Consider the following 22,557-nt stretch of genomic DNA (forward strand, 5'->3'; position numbering starts at 1 on the left):
ACTGATCAGCTTACATTTTCATCAGATTTTAATTTATAAAAAGAAGGTATTTTCCTTAAATCTGAAACTCTGCCTGTTTTTGACATCTTGGATAAAGAGAGAGGTGTTAGACTTTAATGGCAACCTGTAGGCTGTCTGGAAAACCGACATCTTTAGCTGATGCTGTGGCTTTGGTGTGCTAAACTGTGTACACAACTGAGTAAACCACTCTAATTCAGCAAGCAGCGAAAAAATGAATGCAAAACATAACTTTTTTTCAGGCCAGTGAGACCTTGTGCTGTGACTTACTTAGTCCATAATATAAACACATTTGCAGTCAGAATACTTTGTGGTGTGGCTCTAGTATGTAGGTGACTGGAGATGAGCTTTATTGGAGTGTTGAAATATGTGCCATTCACATGTCAGAGGAATAGAAAATTTTCTGATTGTCTGCACTGTGCTTCTAAACCCTTTTCAGTTTGCTCCTCCACCCTGCAGCTCCTCGCAGCGTTGCTGTGCTGACAGACGGGCGCTTTGTGTGTTTCCTGTTGCGGGCATTGTAATGACACAAATCAGCTTTGATTTTTATCAAGCGTTGAGGACAAGCTGTGAAGCACAAATGGACCTGACAGGTAGCCAAAATAGCAGGTGAATGACTAAACCTGTGTGCTGTAGGTGAAGGTGACTCCTTGAACCACACAGCTCTTCCTCTGCAAACCTTTCACCGGTCCTATTTGAGTTTTTTGTGCAAGGCCACAGCGACTCTGCTTTCTGCAGTTCCCACCATTGTCTCTAATGATTTTGAATATTTTCCCTTTAAAGTTTCCCAGTGATGGTCTTCCTCCTACCTCTTGTGTCCGTGCTGGTGTAAGTGTTAATATGGCATCTCTCTGTGCTTGCAGTATTGTTGGTGTCAGCGTGGATATAGTCAGTTTAGGAATTACCTAAATTGCTTGCCACATAGGATCTTATTAGTTGTATTTGTAGTTCACCCTTGTGTCATAGGGTTGAAAATAAAGTGTTAATTAAGCACAGGAGACCTACATTAAGTAGTTGCACTTGGAAAACTGACTGAGAAAGGTGTTGGCTTGGCAGGCTTGTGTGCTCACTAGCTTCATATGCACTCCCATCTAAAATATGTGAAAACAAATGCTGCTTTCAAGCTGAAATTGGTGAAGCCAGCTTGGACTAAGCGTACACCCAAAAATATGTGCGAGCTGTACTGCTTCCAGTAGCCTGAAATGCAAATGAAGTTATGCTGCTGTTCATGTGCAAGACTGTGAAAGTAAGTAAATATATGTGATAATTTTATCTCACCTGCTATTATTGGTAACAAATGGTGAGAGAGGGAGCAAAGCAGGGAGAAAGCTGGGGGTATTTCAAGTGCTCTCTGGCAGTGCATTACATCAGAAGGTGAAGTTTCAGATCAGATATTAAGGAGAAATTGCAGAAATGACTAAGATCACTCGAGCCATTTGCAGAGGGTTCATTTATATGTATTTAGCAACCTCAATTGTATGATCTCATGGTGTATTTCTGCAAGGTCTTTTTTAGGAAATGGAACGGCTGGTGCCTAGGTTGGGAAGAAGCAGGCGCCTGAAGATCTGAGATGCTGTGTGTTTGGGATGAGAAGCAGTGAGTTTTGCTTATAGTGTGCGCTACCAGAAGTGGATTTCCTGTGTGAATTTGCTTAGTTCTTTGGTGAAAAAGGTCTGCCAAGGAAATGTCATATTTAATGGGCTAAGCCTGGGACAGCACAACTTCTCTAGTTAAATAAGAGCACCTTCAAACCTGGGTGGTGGGGTGACTGCTTTTCAAAAGAATGAATTGCTGCATGTGACAAAAGCTGAAATACTTCAGTTGGGGGTAGGTGTGTATTGGTCAAGAAGTTTCTTTTGAAGTTGGTAGAATTTGGATTTTTAGCTCCTTTTTTTCTGCTCTTCTGTATTTAATGTAACCAAGCCATCCTAAATCAGTGAAAGCCATGTAACCTTTAGCTGATACTGGAAGCATTTTGGTGTTCTTTCTTATTGCTTTGAACTGGCAGGCGTCATATGAACAAGAGGAATTTTAGTCCTTCTAGGAACAAGAGGAATTTTAGTCCCCGACTGCTACATACACTCTCTAGAATGTTAGATTTGGTAATTTATCTCATGTAAATTGACCTACTATACTGAGACATTTTATTTGGAGTTAGAAAATTAAAATATAGTAAACCTTATTCTGTTACTTAGTTTTTTAACTGAGGTGAAGATAAAGTATTTGAGAAGCGTTAATTTTAAAATGTTCCCACTCCAAAATGCCTGGTGAAGCAGTTTTAGTGCATTCTAACAATTTACAAGAACATATTTCTTTAATTTTCCCTGATTTTGCTGTGTAGGGATGAGAATTATCCTAGAATTTGTGGTGCTGTGTGGATCCCCAGCAGGATCATCGGTTCGGATGAGGCAGTCTGACTGAAGTGCTGATGGCATATGCTGGCTTTTGTGAGCTCGCCGTGAGTTCTCGCTGTCTGTGGTGCCCCTTGCAGCACCTTCTGCCAGGGAGCACTGGGACACGGGACTGCTGCGGGTTGTGAGTGGCGGTATTTTACTGTGAGACCTCTGCTGCCTTTGTTCCTGTAGCTAAACCTGAGCTCTGCACCTTGGCTCCCAGCTTAACTCTTGTCATTCCTGGAGTGCTGGCAGAGGGCGGTTGCATTTCCTGGCTTTTTGGCCTCCTCTGCCATTCTGCAGAGCTGTGTGAACAGCCTCCCACCTGTTGAGAGGAACAATAGAAAAAAAAGCCTTACTCAGCTCCTATTTCCTCACCCCCTACTTAAATCCTGAACAAAGTTGTTGCTTTCAATAACAGCCATCTCCTGAAAGCAAACAGGCTTTGTGATCAGAAAAATCCTGTGTGCTATTGTGACCTGTTAGAGTTTTCCCAATGACAACCAGATTTGGATGCTGGAAATAATTAGAATTTTGCATTTTGTTCTCAATGAAGTGTGCAGAGGGATCTGTGTGCGTGCATGAGATCTGCTATTGTGGGTCTTCATGAAAAATGTCAGCCTAGACAGATAGTTTGGGGAAATGAATGGGTGTGCTGTTTTGTCAAAAATCTCCTGCAAAAATGCTTTTTTCTTTTCTGGAGTTTGCACCAGAATTTCAAGGCAGAACACCTGTTCCAGTACAGAATGTGTCTATTAATAGTAGAAGAAAAAGGGCAGGATAGTCTATCTGAACTGAAATAGGAACCTTTAAAAGGTGCTGATAAGGGCACGAAATCAATTAGTAGCAGAGAAAGGTAAAAAGCAAACCAAGAAAGCAAAAATATTTTTACAGAATGTATCTGTGAATCTGTTATTTACTTTTGATTTTAAAGTAGGTCTTGCTCGTGTGAAAAATACTCTCAGTTCTGTGATGTCTTTTGTAGGTGTAAGAAACCTGCTTGGGGCTTTTATATCCTGCTGTGTCATTTATCACTCCAGTTTGTAGCTGGACTAAGCTGAAAGTAGCTCAAAAATAACTTATTTCAGAAATGCTTTGCTTACCTGCTTTTGCTAAGATTACCAAATCCGCCCACCGTGAAAGTCCATCCGAAATTTTTCAGGCATGTTTTTTTCCAAGAGCAGGCATGTAGGAAATGACTGTCTGGTATTTCAGTTTTACATTCCCTTCTGATTCTCAAGAAGGTTCTGTTGAACTTCTACAAATGTCTGTAAATTAAGTTTAGTAATGCCCTTTGGTGTTATCTGCCTTGGCCCTTGGGGTGGCACGGTCAGAGCCCTGCTGCTTTTGCTGCATGGCTGGAGAGCCTGTAGTAGGAAGGTGTAATAGCATCTGCTTCCCTTTGGTAGTTACACACAGCCACTGGCATATCCAATTCCCAGACAAAAACATCATCCATGTGCTATTAACAGAATGTCACTGGGGTGTGTTGTAGGCCTTCCTGAATGCTGTTTAAAATACAAACAAAAACCACAGAAAAAGTCCATGTTTCTGAACTTAATTCAAATATTAATCAACAGGAATGCTTGTGCTTTAAGGGAGTTTAAGGCTTCAGAGGTTTATGTAATCATCTGCTTAAATTTTTGTCACATGGTTTTGTGAGTTTTTCCGCACTGAACCTTGTAACTAACCTTGAAATGTGTCTTTGAGAAGTGTATCCAGTTTTAATTTGAAGACTCTTGAAGAATCACTGTGCTTGGAAAGGCTTTGGTGTCCTGCCTCCCGTTCTTCCCATCAGTTTCAAGGTTGAGCTGTTGGTTCCTGCTGTGCCTTTTGGCTGGGTTAATGAGTGTTTTGAATCCTCTGCTTTCTTCTTATGAAGATACAGGCTGTAACAAGCAACTTTAGTTTACATTGACAAACTAAGCTAAGCTCTCAGGCTCTGAGGTGCTGGAAATCCAAAATGTTGAATTATATACGATGCACTGGTCTAGTCCAAACATCCTTTTCTGCTTCAAATTTCCACAAATGTTTCTGATATCTTCATTTGGAACTTTACTTATTTTGTTTTTTCTCATCCAGTGTGGTCAGTTTTCTTTAATGAGCTTGCTGCTGTGTGCTTTGGCTATTGTGGCAGAAATAGAGTTGCACACCTGTGCCTTGTTCAGGTCTGATTTGTACTGCTGGGTTGTCCAGAAGCACTTGGTTTAGAGCAGAGAATTAATTAATTGTGTAGGGAATATTTTAAACAACATCCTGCTTAGTACATGGTGGTGAAATGGGACTTCCCATTGATGAGTATTTTTGAGGTCAGCAAGCCATTTTGGAAATCCTGATGTATACTTTATTTTATAGCCAGTTTAAAATAACGTTTGGCATGTATTACTAAATCAAAAACTCATATGGGTGTCTTATAAACACCCTACACCTTTGTGGTTATCTTTATTACAAATAGTCCTTGGCTGAAAGATGAAGATTTGCTTATCTGCCACAACTTGTTTTCTATAAAACCATGCTGAATGACCTGTTTAATGTTTCTGTCCTTTATACTGTAAATTAATTTGTTTGCAGTATTGCCATTGGGTTGATACCAAACTCTGATAACCACCTAGTTTTGCTTGCCTTTAAATATTATACAACAACTATACTTTTTCATCAGTTACTTTATGTGATGTTCCCATATTTAATAATGGTGGAATGTGTTCAGTCAGTAGGCATACTGGTATATTGCTCTGAATTACTTTGGGGATGAAAGTGAAATAAAGAACTGAAATTGTAGAGTGCACTTGGGAAATTTTAATAAGGCAAAGTTCTTGGTATTTCTGTGGGCTTACTATTCTGCATAGAAAGTAATTTTACTTCTTAATGAACTTTCTCACTGAGGTTGTATCATGAATTCTGTGTTAGAATTCTGTGGTTTCTAATCAGCTTTTATTTTAAGAATAGTCTTTATTTTCAGGTTTGAACATTTACTAAGGCCCATTCTTCCTTGGTGTATCTCCAGTGACTTAAAAACATTTTGAAGGAGAGGTTGCTTTGATTTTTACTGTATTTTACACCTAACAACAGGTTTGCTTTCAGTTGAAGAAAAAATAGTCATATGTGCTCCTGCTGTATATCTGCCAGACATTTTTAACTTCCTTTTTAGTCACCTGCCCAACTGACTGTTGAGTTTTGCATTATTCACATCAGCTGCTTTAGTAATCAGTATTGAGGTTTTTAGGGCTTTTAGTGCTGTTGCTGATCCCAGTATTAGAAAGCTAGTATGGACCAGATTTTAGCATAGTTTTCAAATCCTGGAAGTTCTGTATTTCATTTTAGTTGTGGTTTTGACTTGAATGGAGCTTGAATTTTAATACTGATTTCAAAGGATGAAGGAAAATTATTTCACTTTATTAAACTCTTTTTTTTTTCCAGGGTGGGTAGGTGGTCGTCTGTGGTTTTCTTGCACTTATTAATTCTGTTTACTTGTTCTCATTGCTTGTTTCCTCCTGCTGCCGATACTGACTTTGATGTTGAAGCTGCTGTTTTCCAAGTTGTTGGTTTCAAGTGTTGGTATATGTGGGGTGTATTTTCAGATACACACTCTTAGTGCCAAAGCTCCTTGTAGTAATTGAGCAAATAATACTGACCTGTGGTGAGCAAGCTTATGCTTCTGCTGGAGACTTCACAAAAGGTTTTCTTCCCACCGCCCCTCATAAAGTGTGCTTGGGAGGATCCCAGGTGGGATTGCAGGCCACTGAAATGGTGACTCTGTGGCAGCTGCAAACAAGATGATCAGGCAGCTGGGCTTGTGGGGTGCTGCAGGACAATGGAATGCCAGTGTCTCACAGACCTTGAAATGTGATTGAAACGAAGAAATGAGACAGTGCTGTCCTTCACAGGAATGAAGATGGTCAGCAGTAGACATCTCATGTATCTCAGCATAGCCTTGTAAAAACAGTGAGAGAAACAGTTGCTTTGCTGCTCTTTTTTGGGCAGGGGGGTAGGAGGAAGTTGCTGAATTTAGCAGGAGATCAAGAGGTGAATTCTTTCAGTCTTCTTAAAGAAAAAAAAAAAACAGATGAAGTAGGAGAATAGGGACAAAATGTACAAATTGAATTATGCACAGGGTTTGGGGTTCAAACAGAATGAATGGAAAAGAGACAAAGACATGCTCTAGAAGAGAGGCAAAAAATACAGTATAAAGCAAGCTCCCCTGGATGTGTAACAGGAAATATTCTTGTGATGTCTTGCTTCCAACGCAGCAGCCTGGGGATGGCCAGAAGGGAACATCTCAAGTTCCTGTTCTCCAGTCAGGTCCTTCTGTCTGACTGAAGATGTGTCTTGACCTTTAATTAGGTAGTCTGTTAGTGTCCCATTTCAATGTATGGGATGGAGAACAAAGTGAAAATGACAGGCAAGACAGTTGAGGTGAAGTATTCCACCTTAAAAATGTATCTTAAGTGGGGAACTCTGAATTACAGGTATGTGGATTTCACATCTCTCTCTGTGGGGTGCAAGGGTTACTTGATAAAAGCTGAAGCAATTTTTATAGAAATACTGAAGCAGTTTCTAATCCTGGCACTTGAGTTGTAATTATTTCAATTATTCAGTTAAAATACAGGCATTGTAGGCTAATTGGTGTCTATGGGGACGATCCTTTCAGCTCCTGAGAGTGCTCTATCCCTTCATGCATTCCCTTGCAGCTGTTTTTTTCCTGGAAAAGTAGGTATTTGCTCAGCTGATAGTCTAACTGATGGAGAAACTCTTCAGATAAGGCTTCTCTTCCTCTCTCACCTCTGAATTTTACTAAGTTTGAAATTTCTAATATTACACGCAGTCTGGTCTTAGTTTGGGGAGGGCCCAGTGAGGTGGATGAGCATCTGTTCAGCCCTGCAGTAGATGGAAACAGCCTAGCAGTGTTCCAGCTGTCTGTAAAGTTTTCCTCAAATGCTTTAATTTTTTAAACTGCCTGAAATGTGATGTTTCTGCTTATTACTGTAAAGCTAAGGCCTTTTTAGTTCCCTTGGTGGTGGTGGTGGTGCTAATCATACTTAAAACTCCTACCACATATATAAATAATTCCCACCATGATATGCTTTGGTCCTGAGTGAAAGTATAAATGTTTCTTAACAAGTCAGACATGATAAAACCCAGTAATGTTTAGCATGCCACAATATGAAGTTATGCTTCTTTCTGTGACTTACGGTTGAATTTCTACTTTCACCAGGTGGTGGTATTTCCACTTTGTTTTGCTTAATTTTCAAATAAACAGCAAAAGCCACTATTACCAAATTTGCAAACTGTAAGGTTTCAACCACCACGTTTGCAGGAGCTTTAAAGGGTATGTGTTTCTCATATCTGTTAAAAATGAACTCTAGACATTTTGTCATGGCTCGTGTTGCCAGGAATTATTAACTAGGCAAAATTTCTGTCCTCACAGGCCATGAAATCCTGGTTGGGTCAAGAAGAGGGACACTCCCAAAGTCAGTTTCACAGAGTAAATTTAACCTGAAATTTAGATATGCAGAAAATCCCTTTTCTCTCATTATTGATACATGTAACTGGATGGTCCTTGCTCTGTGAGTGGAAAGGTGGGTAGGCATTTCCTAAAGCTTTCTCTGTGTCAGACCTACTTCCTCACTTCTGTAAAGGAGGAATATTCAAGGATGATTGCATTCCCCCACATCCTGCAAATCTCTGTTTGTAGGGGCCAGAGACAGAGAATACAAAGGCCAAGGATTTATTTCTTCATATTCCTCATCATATTTTCGTACACTACACATTTATATACTTGTATCTTGCCTCAAAAGCCTGGAAAGAGATTGCTCTTTGGAATACTGTGATAGGTACTGTAATATATCCAAACTGTAGAGAAGGAAAAAATACCCAAAAAAACGACTCATTGACTCCTAGGTGAGGTAAGTAGAAACATTTCTTTTTCTGTAATGGAGCTGGAGCTAATGTGCCTTAACAGTGGGTTGGACAGTGTTGTGTTCACTTTGTGAATATATTGGTTTGGTTTAGGAAAAGGTATGATTATAATTAATAACAAGTTTCATCTCCAGCTCTTGTTAATCACTGTGAAAGTGTTTCTCTGGAAATTCAGTTTGTGTAAGAGGAAATTGGGAGAGATTTTAACCCTCTTAAGAGGTTGTTTGTGTTGAGTGGCTAAGGACACCTTGCTACTTTGGGGAAAAACATTGCCATCCCTAATGATTACCTAAGCTGTCTTTGAATTTGTCATATAAAACAAACAAACAAAATCCCAACAACAGTCCCATTTCCTGCCTCTCCACCAGCAAATAAAAAGGGTTTAAGAGTTTTAAAGACAGTTAAGAAATTACATGATGAGCATCTACAGTTTGAAAGCCCCATAAATGGATCTTTATCTGGTGGTCTTTATCCTTAGTTTTAGATAAGGAGAACAGGTTGATTGATGTAGATATACCAGAGGTTATAAACACTTGAAAGAAGGATTTACAAGTGCTGAAAGCCACTTTTACCTAGAAGGGAAGGATGGTGAATACACAGGCATTGGGTGCTCAGGACCCAGTCAAAGTGAGAAAATGTGCAGTTTTCTGCCTGGGAGCAGGGGCAGTCACTGCTAATACCTGTGGTATGCAGGTGGCCCTCCTTGGCACATGCCATGCACCTGGAAAAAACTGGGGATAACAGAATTACACTTCAATTTCTCATTATGTACTCCAATGAAGAAAAACATGGTTTTCATACTTACATGCTTGCAGTGAGTTACCTGGACCACGTGAAGTGAAGTAGGATTTTCATGGAGGTTATTTGTGGGGGGTGACTGTTAAATCTCTGTTCAGTGCTTTCACTTGTGCTCTTTTGCCTTTGAGTAGAGAAACAGCTGTGGGTGCAGAGCTGCTTGTAACAGGAGTTTGCTGTGGTTGCATCTTGAGCAGAAGTGTTATTTTAGAACAGCTCAGTACCTGTTAGCTGAATATACCTCTGAACAGAAGCTGGGCATTAAGTTAGTCACCTAATAGTCTACTCTGCTGCTAAATCTTTTGCTGTTCCTGCTCTGAAATGTTGGGAGTGGGCAGTTTTGAGTTTCCTAATTGGTCAGTTCAGCAAAATGAATTGGTTAATGTGTGGTTACATTGAAGATAAATGTTGATTTATCAGTGGTCAGAAAATAAACTACAAAACATTTAAAATATGTTAATTTAAAAAGTGCTTATGCATTAGACATCTGATATCAGAATAATTTGTACTGGGGTGCTACATTCCTTGTAGGTCCTAGCACTAATGGTGGTGTTACTGAGATTTAAGTTGTTGTTAGTAGTTTCTTAGAAGCTTAACAACCAGATTTCATTAAATTTGAGCATTGTAGATGCAGGTCAAATAAACCACAGCATTTTAAGATGTGTGGTTATTCCAATGATCACATAGGCTGTGGAAAATTATTAATGCACACCACCTCCAAAACAGTGTATGCTACAAGATTAGAACAAAAATGATCCTTTTTCTTTCACATTGACAAGTCTGAGCATTTGAAAATTCAGACAAACTGAACATAAAAGTACAAATCTTGCTGTGTACATGTGCATCTTTGTGATGTTTTTCAGCATTTTTTATATTGAGGTTGAGCAAAAGCAAAACCTGTTCCACATACTTGTTTCCCATTTGTTTTACACTATTAATTAACTAGCAAACTTTCCAGTGCAAAAAATCCAGCAGTAAAACAGCTGTGCAGTTAGAAGTCAAATAGTAAAGCAAAAATTTCTTTCTAGTAGTCATCAGTAAAGGATTAATAGAGAGAGGTATTTCAAACTTTGGTTCAGAGTTTGATATGGCAGTGTAGCTGTATTTTCCATATTGGCTGAGTTTGTCAATGCAAGTCTTCAGCTGGGTGCAAGCTAGCAAAGATGGGGAAGTCCCTGGCAAAGCACCATCTTCTGGAAGGGATGTGCTGCTGATGCTTTGTGCTGGGAATGGTCCCTTGCCTGTGCTGGGCGGATGGAGGTGTCTCACAGATCCCATTCTCAGTGCCTTCCTGGCAGTGATTGCGTGTGCAGGCATTACAGCTCATCTGAGGAACATTTCATGTGCATTTTGAAGTAGTATTTGCTTGTAAGCAATGAACTTGAGGACTTAGGGGCAGTGGGTTTCTTTGTGCTTATATACATACTTATTTAACCCATGCTCTGGAAACCAGTGCTGCTGCGAATGCAGCAGGTGTAGGAAATGTGTGCTGCCTGTGCAGCCATGGGACCGAGGAAGGGCCTCATGAAACAGAGCCATTTGGAAAGGTCTGCAGGCTAGATTTAATTTTCCTGCTGGGTCATTCCTGCCTTGGCCTGTGACTTCTCTTGGCTCAGGTTACAGCTCTTGTGTGCTGGAAGCAGAGACTCCAGCCCTGATAACAGTCTGGGAGCTTGTTCTACATGAGGATGTTTAAGTGAATGAAAAAGAAGAGCTATAAAGCATATGTCTAATGAACAGTCAGATTCTTAAGGTTGCCATGTTGAGTGCTCAGAATAAGAAGTGTTTAGCATGTGTTTGTACAACCCTGATACTTTTGCCTTTATGGTGCCTTATTACTATATAATCTTTAGTTACATTAAGATTGCATAGCAATATGTGGTCATGGTTAAAGTGCTCAGTAAAAGTTATTGATACATTTTTCTAAGCTCTGTCTTGACATTTTGTCAGTCGCAGAGAGTGTGGCTTTTTCACATGCTGCATTTTTATTAACTACTTAATCTGCCAGTATTTTGATATAATAAAAGCTCTTGAAGGGAGTATACTATTTTTTTTTCTGTTTTGAAGAAATCTGTTTAAATTATTTTTCAATTATGTAAGTAAATTCAGGAATTGATTGTATTAATTATGAAATTCATATAGCTTGTTACACTTAGTTTGTAATTAGCCAAATGCATTAATTTTATAAATATTTATGCTTGTCAAATGAGCTTGTTTTCATAACTTGCTTATTTCATTTTTACCACTTGTGTGTTTCAGTTGTGCAAGGGTTTCAGGTCATCATCAAAATGCAGAGAAGGAAGTATATGCAATGGGATTGCATACCATCAAACAATTTACTTCAGTGCTGATGCTGAGATTATTCAGCATGAAAGAGTACCAGTGACTTTTGTGTTTAGGAAGCTGGTTGCTTCTGAGGGTTGTTCTTAAGTGCTCCTCCCAAACCACAAGATGTGTGCACCTGAGTATTTGAGAGAAGATCCCACCAGGCTGCATGAGCTGAAAACATTTGACTGTGGCTCAGACTGACTTGGGAGAAGAATGCATTTCTTATGTAGTTTGAGTCAGCTCATTTCTCCATTCAGTGTGCATCTGCTGTGGATTTGTGTGGCCATGTGTTGGATCACTTGCTGGGCATCGAAGGAAGAGCTTGCTGTGCCTGGAGCTGGCAGCAGCAGGGCTGTGACAGAGGCGTTTGACATGTCTGCCCAAAACCTGATTGACCTTTTACAGAGGAGAGGGGTGGGGGATGAAGGGGACAGAGAAATTCCTACTATAAATGGAGATTAGAAGGAGCTGTATTTTAATACTTTAAATGGTAGCTTGTCACGGAGTTATTCCTTTATTATTACAATGATAAATTGTATTATTATTATTATAAAAAACAGATATATTTTTTGTGTCCTCTTGCAGCAGAACTCATCTACTAAATAGCTGTAATATAATAGGACTTATGCTTTGAAGCAATTCTGTTTCAGTGGCTTTAATGTTACACAATAGGCAATGTTTAGAGTAGTTTAAGTTCTCAGGATGAGTTTCAATAATGAATTTCTTTCTTCCTTGGTGTATTTGGAAAATAACTTTTGGTGAACCTGGAAGTTTGTGATTTTTCTGATGGAGGGTGGTGTCTGTTCTTTATTTGTTTTTAGAAGCCAACCAACAAAAAAAATGCTTTCCTCCTACACTGCCAGGTCTGTGTTAAAAAAAAAACAGTCCTGCAGCTTGGGGTCCTAAAGGAGCCATTCAAAGGTATTAGTGCTTGTTTGGGGCTTCTAGGAAATACTGCATGCCCAAAGATAAAAATGCATGATTCTTTCTATTGTTCTCTTACTCCTGAAAACTCATCTTAAAGAAGGGAGAAGAAAAAGAAAAAGGTACTTTTATGTCAGAACAGAGGAAATTACACTGGGGGTTTGTCACAGATTAGACAGGAAATCACACTACAAATTGACCCCAGAACTTGAATTCCAGCTCACCACTTCAACCACAAGAGCCTTCACTCTTTTCTCTCAGACAGGCCACCCAGCTGAAAGAAATACCTTTCCTTGGGTGAGGGGAAAGCTGTGCCCACGTCATTTCTGGGCCTGGGTGGGAATTCCTTGTCCTTCAGCCCTTGCAGGCAGGAATGTGCTGCTGGGCACTCGCTGCAGTTTGGCAGTAGTGGGAGTTCTCTGAGTTGCTGTTGACTTCTGTTCTTGTGGTGGTTCATGTTTCTCACTGTCTGTAAGGCACATTGCATGCGCTGTGGTCATCTCAGATGCAGCTGGAAGGTTTGTAGGAAAAAAAAAAAAAGCTGCATTGTAAAAGTTTCTTTGTAAGAGAACAGTATCAGCTCGCTGGAACGTTTATTGCATTTGTAGTTTTCTGTGTCATTTTAACCTGGTGCCAGAAAGTATGGCCAGAGCAGTCACTTGAGTTAGTACTGAGAGAGGAGGAGTGTGTACTTCAGGAGATTTGGGAAGCTTACGTTTTATTTTATGCAAGAACTGCATATTCAAAATTCATGTCATTGTAACAGCCTGCACTTGTCACCCTGTTTACCTCATCCTATTAAGCAGAACTTTTGGGAGGGCTGCTTTCTGCAGTGACAGCTTTAGTTCAGTGTAACATGTGCAGCAACTGAGATCATCTCTTCCCAAAGCTGTCCCGACCCTTCAGTCTATATTCAGTAGTAAAGATTGAATTTCTTGTGACAGATTAAACTGCTCTTCAGCTCCATCTACAGGGTTACCAACCGCACCAGGAAAAGTTGGATGAGAGGTAAAGAGGTCATGGTAGCCCTTGACATAAAGATGAAAGACCTCCAAGGGTGGATTAGATCAAAACAATGCTTGGTAGGCTGTTTCCAGTAAGATCCCCTGAAATGTTGTGTCACCTTCACCCAGGATGCTGCTGGAGACAGCCTGCAGGCTGGGCATGCCTGGCACCTGCCTTGTGTAGGTGCCTGGGGCAGTTTGTGAAATGTTTACTGCTGAAATTGTCTGAAATGACACCTGGCACTAAAATGCAAGAACGTGTTCATGTCAGGTCACTGATAATGTGCTGATGCTGATTACAGAGCGGGTATTAATTGCATTGCTGAACTTGCTTGCTCTGCAGAGTCAGGAAGGCTTGTGAGGCTTTTAGAAGAGCTAGTGGTGGGGGGGAGAAGAGATTTTTTTTAAGTTTTTTTGTTATAGTTTATTTTGTTATGTGACTGTGTGTAAGCTGGTGCCTCATCAGAAGTACTGGATTTTGCTGCTTCATAGAATACAGTGCCACTAGAGCGATGTGGTCAGTGTGATACAGAAAGAGCATCCCACCAGAAATAGAAGCTGGTGCTAGAACCAAGAAATTCAGCAGTGTGAACCTGGCCTGCTAAAGGTGTATTTGCAAGAGGAACTGAGAGAAGGAAAGTATTTTAATGGCAAACCTTCCAATTTATGGTAGTATATGCAGCATGTGAAAAAAGAACTTTAGTGCAGCTCACTTCCTAATATGATACTTGGTTACTACGTAAAGTTTAGGAAAATATGTTTCTTAGTTCTTTTAAAATTACTTGAAATTTGAGCTCACAAGGACAGATTTTTATGACACTTCGTGCATCAGCTCTACTAGTGATCAGGATTTCAATAAAAGTAATAGGATTTTTCTTCCTCAAAAGTATAAGAGGTTTTTTGTGGTTTATGTGCATGAGGTGCTTTTTATCTCCCTCTTTATTCTTGATTTCCTGCAAAGTAATATGATAGCCCTTGCATTTATAGTCTTGACCACAGTAATTAGAAATTTTCCTTAGTGGATGCATTCATGGAATGCTCCAAGTTAGCTGTGCATGGAGTTTTGAGACAAGGGAGACAGGTGGATATGTCTGTTGTTATGCAGAAAATCTGTGGTGAAAGTAGATTGCTTGTTTCAGGTTTCCAGAGACTGACTGATCAGGTGTTATCATTTTGTATCACTCTGTGCCTTAGCAATTTATTTTGTAATATGATACGCAGAACAGAGTAAATGGCTGTTAGTATTTTTGTATGTGGAGTGTGATATGATAATAGAGGAAAACCAAGAATTCTATACCCTTGTGGAAGACCTAGCATTTCTGATTTCTATATTTTGTTTCTCTTTTTTTTTTGCTGATGATATCAGACCTCTTTTCAAACACAGATACTTAATTAAAAGACAGGTTATCCCTTTGGAAAAACAGTGTATTCACATCCAGAAACATCAGTTTGATTATTGGCTAAATATGTAACAGATTTCAAGACTTTAGGCAATATTAAGGTAAACATGAATTATCCTATTACTTGAGATAATTTAACTCTCACCAATTAATGAGTAACAAGATAGAGGGCAAGTTTCAGTATGAAATTGAGAAGAAATGTGGTAATGAGTTATGTGGTTTGTACCTAGTCTAAATAACTGTCTGATGTTTTTCAGCTGAAATGTTTGTGTTGAAAGTGCTGACCCTTGGGTAATTAACTGGACATTCATTGTATTCAGTGTGCAGTTTGTGTGCAGATGTGTAGGGTTGGCGCTGTTCGGTTGAGAAATGCATTCTTTGTGTGAGGGAGGCAGATTTACCCTGCCCACCCTTCGCAGAGCCTCCCGCATGCTGTGGGCACAGGGCTGTTGCAGGGCAGTTGTTGAGCAGGGCTGCTCACCCTGCTGTTGTGCCAGCACCACGCTGTGTGTGCCAGCCAGCTGGGGAGGCAGATGCAGGAAAGGACAGAGGAGCGAGGGCAAGGCTGGTTCCTGGGTGTCTCCTCAGCCTGGCTGGCCTGCTGCCTGGCCTCCTGAGCTCCAGAGGGGCATTGGCCTGGCCAGGGAGCTTGGCAGCTTGTGCTCCTGTTGGCCTGAGCACCGGCGTTAATGTGACACCAGGAGCTGGCAGAGAGTCTTGTGCAGGCTCAGTCCTGTAATAATGTGATTTTAGAGCTTTTGACTGGTGCAAAGCATGAACAGAACAAATCTGGGCAAGTTACACACAATAGAAATCAAAGCAGAAACACCCTCATTCTTTTGTTTTTCAGAACCAAGTGCTTTCTAGTTTAATTTTAGGTAAGCTTGGTCTGTGTTACTGTCTTCTGTTGTCTGAAGCATTGAAAACCAGACACAAATAGAAATCCTATGTAGTGAAGGCAGTGGAGGAGTTGATTTTGGAACAGTATGCATGAATTTTAATGATTTGAGGACAATGAGCCCTTGCAATTTGACTTGTTTACTCTGTTCTGGAATGTCTCTGAAGACATGATGGTTAGTAGCTCTAAGTAAAGCCACGTTTAGAAGCTGATAGATGATGTTATTCAGATCAGTTTGATTCCAGGAGTTTTAATCTATTGAGATGTGAGCTGACAATGTAACATTTCCTCAGACCTCTTGGACAAATCTCTATTTTCGTGATGTGACAGTAATACCACTGCTGAACATGCTGGAGTAGCTGTTCTCTGCTGTGGAGATGCAGTACATTAGAGAGGAGGTGTTGTGCAGGACCTAAGCTGCTAAGCCAGCAAACTCTACCTGACCTGGCTTTTTTTTGCTTTTCTTTCTTTTTTTTTGTTTTTTTTTCTGGTTGGGTTTGTACCAGCTCTGGTGGTGACAGGGAGAAGGGAGCTGTGGCAGATAGATTGTAGGAACGAGCCATGTGAAGAAAGAAGTAGAGATGGGAGAAGACACAAGAAAGCACAGACAAAGATGTGAAGAGAAGGACTTGATGGAATGAGGACTCAACTGGGAAGTTTCCAAACCACTGCTTTAGATTTTATGATATTGGTGATACCACGAGGAAAATTTGTAATTGTCATATTGTTTCACCAGATTGAAAGACAGTTATGTTCTTTAATTAACTTTTCTCCTAGATGTTGAAGGTGTCTAAGTAATTGGCTCTTGGACCACTAGGGAATGTATCATTCCAGTTAAAAGATCACTGACATAATGAAATCTTTCAAGCATTTTCCAGTGTGCAATAAGTATAAAGAGATTGTTATTTTGGCACATTTTGGGCAGAGGATTATGGAAGATAAGCTTTCAGTAATGTGTCTGTTTCTGTTCTTAAATTTTCCTCTAAGTTTACTGAAATAAAGCTTGCAGAATGTTTGCATAAGCTATAAGCTGGTGTAATTTTATTAGAATCAGGGCAAATCACTTATGTGCAGTTCAAGTCATGGGTTTTATTGCAGGGAATAAAATCACTCCTAGCACTAACTTGCCTCATTGGTTTAATGCAGTATTTCTGTCATTTGGTTGTTCTAGGCTTTGAACTGTGGCATTAAGAGTTGGCTGTACCAATTTGTAGCTGTGATCATTCATTTGCCCATTTGAAGTACCCTTCATGGCCTTTCAGAGCAGGCTTTCAAAAGATCCTTTTTATGTTCCATTTATCACCTTTATGCTTAAAACCATACAAACATGTAAACTGTAGGGAATGCAAGAGAGCAGTGTCCCAAGCTGGCTTTCTGTGGAGCAGTGCAGGGTGCAGTAAGCTGAAATGGAAATTGTCACTTGTAGTAATTCTGCGTGGAGAAGATTTCCAGAGTAGCTTGGAGTAAAGCTAAAGCCCCATGGCATTTTTGTGAGTTGCTGTTGTATGTAGTGGATTAGCAGTGGAGGAATCACAGCTGTTTTCCTGGTGGTGGGGTAGGAATTCCTGTGAGAGGAGCTGTGCTGCCTGTGGCTCTGCATATCGGGGTGAAAGAAGAGGAGCATTATTTGACTCCTGGAAAGCAGAGCTCAGTCTAGGGGGTCTGAAAAGGGGGCACAGTGATGCATGCAGCCGTCTGAGCTGTGCTGAGCTTGTAATGGAGAACATTTAGACAGGAGCTCCTTTTCAGGCATAGAGTAGGTAAAAATAGTTGTCTGAGTCTGTAATGCTTTTATAAAGTTTGTAAGGTTGAGGAGTTTGTGCATTTGGTTGGGAGGAGGCTACTTTAAAGCACCAGGGCAGTTTCTCAAGTCAAAAGGTTGAAAACAAAAAATGAAAAAAGGTGCTAAACCTTATAGAAGGGGTTGGTAACAGCACTTAGGTCCAGCCTACAGGCCTCTAGGATGATAGGCATTTAAAGGGGAATTGAATAATTGCAGCTGTTTTGAAAGGAAACTTGCTCCCTTTTTTCTCAAAATTATGTTTTTATTTCACAGCAAGCAAGGGCAGAGCAGGAAGAAGAATTCATCAGTAATACTCTGTTTAAGAAGATTCAAGCTCTGCAGAAAGAAAAAGAAACACTTGCAGTAAACTATGAAAAGGAAGAGGAATTTCTCACTAATGAGCTCTCAAGAAAACTGATGCAGGTAATTGGTGCCTTTACTGATGTTTTTTCCAGGAGCCTCAGGACTGACTGGTGACTGAACTTTTGTGTTTGTGTCTGCACTCTGAGGGAAGTGGGCAGGTTGGAAAGCTGACACTTGATAAAAGCAAAGTACAAGAAGTGTAGTGAGTGACCTTTCTTTTTAATGTGTTGCTTTGAAGTTTGCATCTCTGAACTCAACTTTGAGAACCTGAAAGTTTGTATAATGATGCAAAAATGGGTATAGCTTGCAGTAAATGTCATCTGCCTTCCAGACAAGAGTTACTGATTAATTTAAAATGTTAGTGAAAGACACTTTCTTTTCTGGAGTATTTGATTCTTAACACAAGTCCTGAAAGATTAAACTTTATATACAAGAATGTGCAGCAATGCTCGAAGGGAACTTTTAATGCAAATTTGTCCGTACTTGTAACAAAACTCTTGCTCCTATTGAATTAAAACACATCAGTTTGATGGTAAAAGTAAAAATTTGAAGATGCTGGGCCAATTGTGGCAGAGAAACCTCTTTCCATTACCTAAGTTGCTAATTTTTAGAAAGTGGTTCAGTATTTGTTGGAAGTGTTCTACATGGTTGCTCTGTTCTCACAGTCTTGCCTGAATACCTGCTGTTGGCTCCTGTGGGAGACAGGGTGCTGAGTTAGGGGAGTGTTTAATGTGATCTGCCTGAGCTTTTTCCATGCCATCAGTTCTAAGCTTTGTCATGAAAAACCAGGCACTTCAAAAGGAGCTAATTTGTATGTTGTAAGCATTGCTGTGTTCTGCAGCTGGAGACTGAAGGCATGTTAGGAAATGCAGTATTTGGAAACACCAGCAGAGCTAATCCCATCTGGTGCTTTTGTCACTGAAAACTGGGCCTTCTCTCACTTTGTCTCTTTGGTGCCTGTTATCACACAGGAAGCTCAGTAGCAGGATAAAATATCCCTTACTTGGTATTACTACTTCCCCTTGCTGTTCTTGAGGAGTGACAAGGATGTTTCTGAGTAAGAGACATGTTTGATTTCTAAGCCATACATTTTCATTAAAAACAGAGAAGCAGATGGCAGTAAAATAGGGGTATCAACTGTTCTTTTCTAATTGAAGTAAGATGTGGATATCACTACAGAAAAAGCTTTCCACTGAAGTCTCTTGCAGTAAAGGGAGAAATGGTGCACTGAACAATGTTGTTTAATTGAAAGGGAGATGTAGAAATCTGTTACAGAACCAGGTTATGTGGCACTGTAGTATACATTATAAAGAGGAAACCAAAACTTACTTTAAATGTAAAAGCATGGATTACACCTGATTTGTTTGAAAGGTTTTGAAGTCATATAATGACCTTGGACAGAAATTTGTGCCACAAAGTTCTACAGCAAGTAAATTGTTGTATCAAGTAATTGCTTCAAATATGGTTACCCTTTTCCCTAGAATGAGATTGTTTTAACAGTTTTTTTTTAAGTAGCATTCTTAAATTGCTAAAATTAGGCAAAATAGGTTTGCAAAGAGAAATATAAACTTCTTGTCAACCTAAAAGTACCTTTTTTTTTTTTTTTTTTTTTTTTTTTTTTTTGTTATGGGCATTTAGAAACTATCCTTTGACTTTTGCCCCAGGTTAAAGAAAAAGATGGCCAAGGGATGCTTGGCTTGTTATGTATGAAACAAGGCAAGGGGATTGTGCTGTTTGTCTGTTGGAAACCCTTAATGGGTACAACTTCATTCTCATTGGTGAGAGAAAGATGCAGAGAAGCATCTGAAACAGAATGCAAACATAAAGCTGGAGTTATTCTCACCTTTTGTGCAGCATCTGGAGAAAATCCTCAGTTGTGGATTCAACATCATCCCACAGATACTGCCCAGCTTTCAGCAGGCAAGCTGCAGGCTTGTGCTGAAAGAAAAAGCTGTATAGCCATACCTACAAGAGTATGGAGGTAAAATTCTGATCCCCACCTGCAGCCTTGGATTTCATTCCATGTGGCCTTGCTGTAAGCCTTTGATAAATATGGTTATGTCAACCAGAAGGTTTCAAAATACAGCAGTTCATAAATGCAGCTGTGTTCCAAATTGTTCATCCTGAAGCTGTGTGATTTCTCTCAGCACCATTAGGTAGCAATATTTGAGAGTAAATTGTGAGTTTGTCCTGTCTGAATAATAATCCAGGTAAAAGAGAAAAAGAGAACAGCTGTCAGCATCCTGGTGGTGTTGGTGGTTTGCCTATGAGGGATGAGTGGCGTGGAATTTCTTGCTTAGAGGTTCACCTGAAAACTTCAGTGCCCAGAGGAGATAAGGATTATATCAATGCTCCTCCACAAGGCCAGAGCTGGAACTTTTGTGGCTTGTGCCTAGGCACCAGTGGTGTTTCTGTTTATGGCATATGCTAAGGTGTTATTAACCCTTCCCTTCACTGGTCAGCAGATTCTTTTTTCCATACTTCTGGATGACTTTTCATACATTTACAGTGGCTCAAGACTTGCAGTACAGGTGGAAAACTTGTTTTAAAGCAAACAGTTTAATATTAAAGCTGTTTTTCTGTTTGTGTGTATGCTGAATGCAGATCTCATTCCATGGCTTGATTATGTCTTTGATGTGATAAAATTGCTGTGAAATACAAAACCAGGATATCAATCTAGTCTCCTAAACATCAGTAATGTGGTTAGCAGCTTATAAATGATACAGAAGAAATTGTTCCTTCCACTAAAGAGCTTGCTTACCTGTAGAATTAGGGAACATTTCAATATTACTGTTTGTTTCCATGAAAGTAATTTTTCAATTCTTCAGAGATCATGGATTTAGTAAATTGACATTAGAATATTGATGAGTTGCAGGCAACTTTTTTAAACAGCAAACAGCTGAAAATAGTACTTGATGTTTTTTGTTTTCTGAAAGATTATCTGTTGTCTGAAGATTATTTGTTGATTCTTCAGTGTTGGACCCTGGAAATTATACCCACATAGAACAACAGGTTAAAAATTGGAGAAGAGAAACTAAACAAACTCATTGTTTGCAAAGAGGGTATTATTGGCACATATCACATGGTCAGTTTAGAGTTTATTAGAGCACCTTTTCTGTAATTGAATAGTCTTCCCATCATACAGATGTAGGACTACATTCTTGACTAACGATTTCTTAGACCAGGAAGGTAAGATAATTATAATTTCCTTTTTTTTTTAATTTCCTGAAATGTATGGGTGCCAATACTTACCATTACTCACTAGAGTGTAGCAATTCTATTTTATTAGGAGAATAATGAACTCATAAATGCCCACTTCCATTTTTGGCATCTTTGCTCTGCAGGGAATTCTAGCTAAATTAGATGCAGACTTTGAATAATGACTGACCCAGGAATACAGGAGTCTCCAGTTGGTTGCTCCACTGTTCTTTGGGATTAACCCATAATCTCTGGGTTTGCCAGGCAGTGTTGGTCTGACCTGGCACTAGACTTAGAGCATTCATGCTGTCAGATGTTGTACATCAAGTGGCTTCCTGCTTTTTGTATGAGTAAGGGAAAAAATTGCATATAAATCTGTTGTTTTGTCTAAAACTTTGCATTTTGGAACCAAGGAGAGGTACTTCTGCTAAACTGCATATGATTTGCACTCTCCCAAGTGAGAGTATTCTTTTTCAAGTATTTACAGCTCTGTGCCCGTTTCAAAATTACTGCTGTATTACTCTGTTGAAAGGCACCTAGCAGAGGGACATTTTTCACAGTGCCTGTGTGTTTGTTGCTTTGTCAGACCTTTGTTTGTCACAGTTGCAGGGGTTTATGCCTCTCATTCAGCCTGGCCTCTGGAATGAGCTCCCAGAACATTAAAACATTTTGAATGTGGGAGCTGCTTGCCAGAGCTGCAGTGCTCCTCCTGACAGCCAGCAAGAACCCCCCAATCCCATGTGCATTACTGTTATAAATCACAGGCTGCCATCAGGTTTGCAATATCAGAAATTAATTTTGAAACCCTTTACTATATGCTAGACTGATTTAAACAGGCATGGTAGCACATAAAAGAAGGTGTTTCCACTGGAATAACACTGTTTTCTGGTGCCATGCCATTGCTTAAAAATATCTTGTTATAACTCTAACGTTCACTGTCTCTACAAGCCAAATGAATGAATGTACAATTTTATTAGATAGATTTCCTTTGTTTTGAATAATTATTAATTGTCTAGTTTGAGTGTTGCAGAAATGAAGGAGCACATACATCTCAACAGAGATCTTAGAGTAAACAGAAGATTTTTATCACATGCATCCCTGATAAAGTTCTTATAAGCCTTATAAATATTTATGATATTTTCCTATGTACTTCATGTAGTTATATTTTTGTTTACCTGATGAAGTCTCTAAAAAAGCATGGAAAATGTTTTTTATACCATCCTCAATTGCTAGTCGTTATAGAATGGTAGCAGTATATTGCAGAATATCATGAGAAGTGTTTTGATGCAGGCTCAGTTCTTGCAGTGGTGGACATGGACCTGTTGAGTTACTGTTTTGAAACTTAAAGTAGTAAATCTTGAAAATTTACTACTTGTGAAACAAGGCTGCTCCAAAGAAGAATTTATTTTTAATATCGTTTAATCTTACAAAGTCAGTTGCTTTAAATTGGAGACCAGTCCTTTTCAAAATCAAATTCAGATTTTCTTTCAACACCCTTATATTTTTGAAGTGCAGATTGGTCCAAGTAGTTGTCCTT

General features: G+C 39.6%; 1 protein-coding gene across 1 annotated transcript in view; it reads left to right on the plus strand.

Annotated features, from left to right (window-relative positions):
* CCDC6 (coiled-coil domain containing 6) overlaps window positions 1–22,557 on the plus strand; it is a 48,670-nt gene that overhangs the window by 1,841 nt on the left and 24,272 nt on the right. The window contains exon 2 of the mRNA XM_058810237.1: window positions 17,733–17,882. Coding sequence (XP_058666220.1) covers window positions 17,733–17,882 — 150 coding nt within the window. The remainder of the gene's footprint in view (window positions 1–17,732; window positions 17,883–22,557) is intronic.

The sequence above is a fragment of the Ammospiza caudacuta genome, chromosome 9 (assembly GCF_027887145.1).
Source record: "Ammospiza caudacuta isolate bAmmCau1 chromosome 9, bAmmCau1.pri, whole genome shotgun sequence".
Classification (NCBI taxonomy): domain Eukaryota; kingdom Metazoa; phylum Chordata; class Aves; order Passeriformes; family Passerellidae; genus Ammospiza; species Ammospiza caudacuta.